General features: G+C 68.3%; 1 protein-coding gene across 1 annotated transcript in view; it reads right to left on the bottom strand.

Moving 5' to 3' along the window:
* The window catches only part of TSC22D2 (TSC22 domain family member 2), a gene marked incomplete in the record, with an annotated part of 57,282 nt that extends 56,267 nt beyond the window's left edge, over positions 1-1,015 (bottom strand). The window contains 1 exon segment of the mRNA XM_014588283.2: positions 1-1,015. Within this exon segment, the coding sequence (XP_014443769.1) occupies positions 1-766 (766 nt within the window).
* Between the last annotated feature and the right edge of the window lie 261 nt (positions 1,016-1,276).

Genomic DNA, 1,276 nt, shown 5'->3' with positions numbered 1-1,276 from the left:
CCGACGGGGGTAGCTGTGACACAGCAGTCAAGGAGCTGTCAGTTCCCGAGTCGGGCCCGTGCGCCCCCTGCATAGAGGCCACCACTACCACCACCGACCCTCCGGTGGCGCCCAGACCGCTGTCCCGCTCCGCAGTCTGGTCAAAAGTACTGCTGTGTCTAATGCAATCCCCGGACCGGGTCAGGACGCTGCTGTCTGAATCCCGCTCATAGTATTCCATACACGTCCATCGGCCGCGTCGATAAGGCTCCCCGCTCCCGTGGTCCAGCTTGATCACGCGAAAACGCGAACTACAAGTGGTGGGGGGCTGAGATGGGACTGAAGTCCCTGGCCCGGAGGATGAGCCCGCGACCGGGGGGCCGCCGGGTGTCCCAGAGGCAGGGGCCGAGGTGACGGCCGGCGCCAGGGTACTGGAGAGCGACCCGGCCATGCTCCGGGTCGAAACGGTTCCTCCTCCGTTGGCGGGAGCAGCCGCCGCAGCCGCCAGCTGCCCGTCAAGGAGGAGGTTTGGGGAGATCGTCCCCGGAGTCTCCGCATCTCCAACATTGTTAAGGGTCTCTTCGGAGGAGCTGCGCTCGCAGACCTCCTCAGGGCCATAATCCGTGGCCCGAGAAACGTCGAATATCTCGGAGGAGACGTCCTCTGTGCGTGACTCGTCCGGGTCGTCCAAGCTCTCGGTGTCCTCGGTGATGCTGGTGGCCACCTGGGCCGTGGTGACACTGGTGATCTGGAAGCAGCTCTTTTTCTTGGCCGGCATCTTAGACATGGTGAGGAAGGCTGGAGGGCAGACGCGCGCCGGCTCCTCTGGGATCCTGCCGGAAACCGGGAAGGGCAGAGCACGAGCCCCCAAAGACAAAGTCCGAGTCCGCGCTGGGGTCTGAGGCCCGCGGCTGGAAGAGTCACGGGCTGATCCGGGCGCCGGCCGCTCGGCGAGACATCCTCCTCCCCGTTTCCTTCTCGGCGTCGGGCTCTCCGGCTCGGCCCCCGTCTCACTCCCCCGGCGGGCGCCCCTTCCCTTTCACCACGCCTCCACCCTCGATTCAATCCCCTCAGCGGCGGCGAGCCCAGTCCCAGGGGCGGGCCGGGGGCTGCCTCCCCCTCTCCGAGCCGCCGCGGTCAGTCCAACTCCGCTCTCGGCGCGGTCAGCAGGCCTTGGCTGGGGGTGGGAGTGGGAGGGCGAAGGGGAGGAGGCGGCGGCGTGAGGGGCGGTGCTGCCCCGCACAGGCTCCCCGGGCCGGGGCCGGCGTCAGCTCCGGGCGCTCCGACGCGGAGGGAA

This window comes from Tupaia chinensis, unplaced genomic scaffold (assembly GCF_000334495.1).
Source record: "Tupaia chinensis unplaced genomic scaffold, TupChi_1.0 Scaffold000272_1, whole genome shotgun sequence".
NCBI lineage: Eukaryota > Metazoa > Chordata > Mammalia > Scandentia > Tupaiidae > Tupaia > Tupaia belangeri.
Note: the sequence above shows the minus strand (reverse complement) of the source record. Positions and strands in the feature narration are given on the sequence as shown.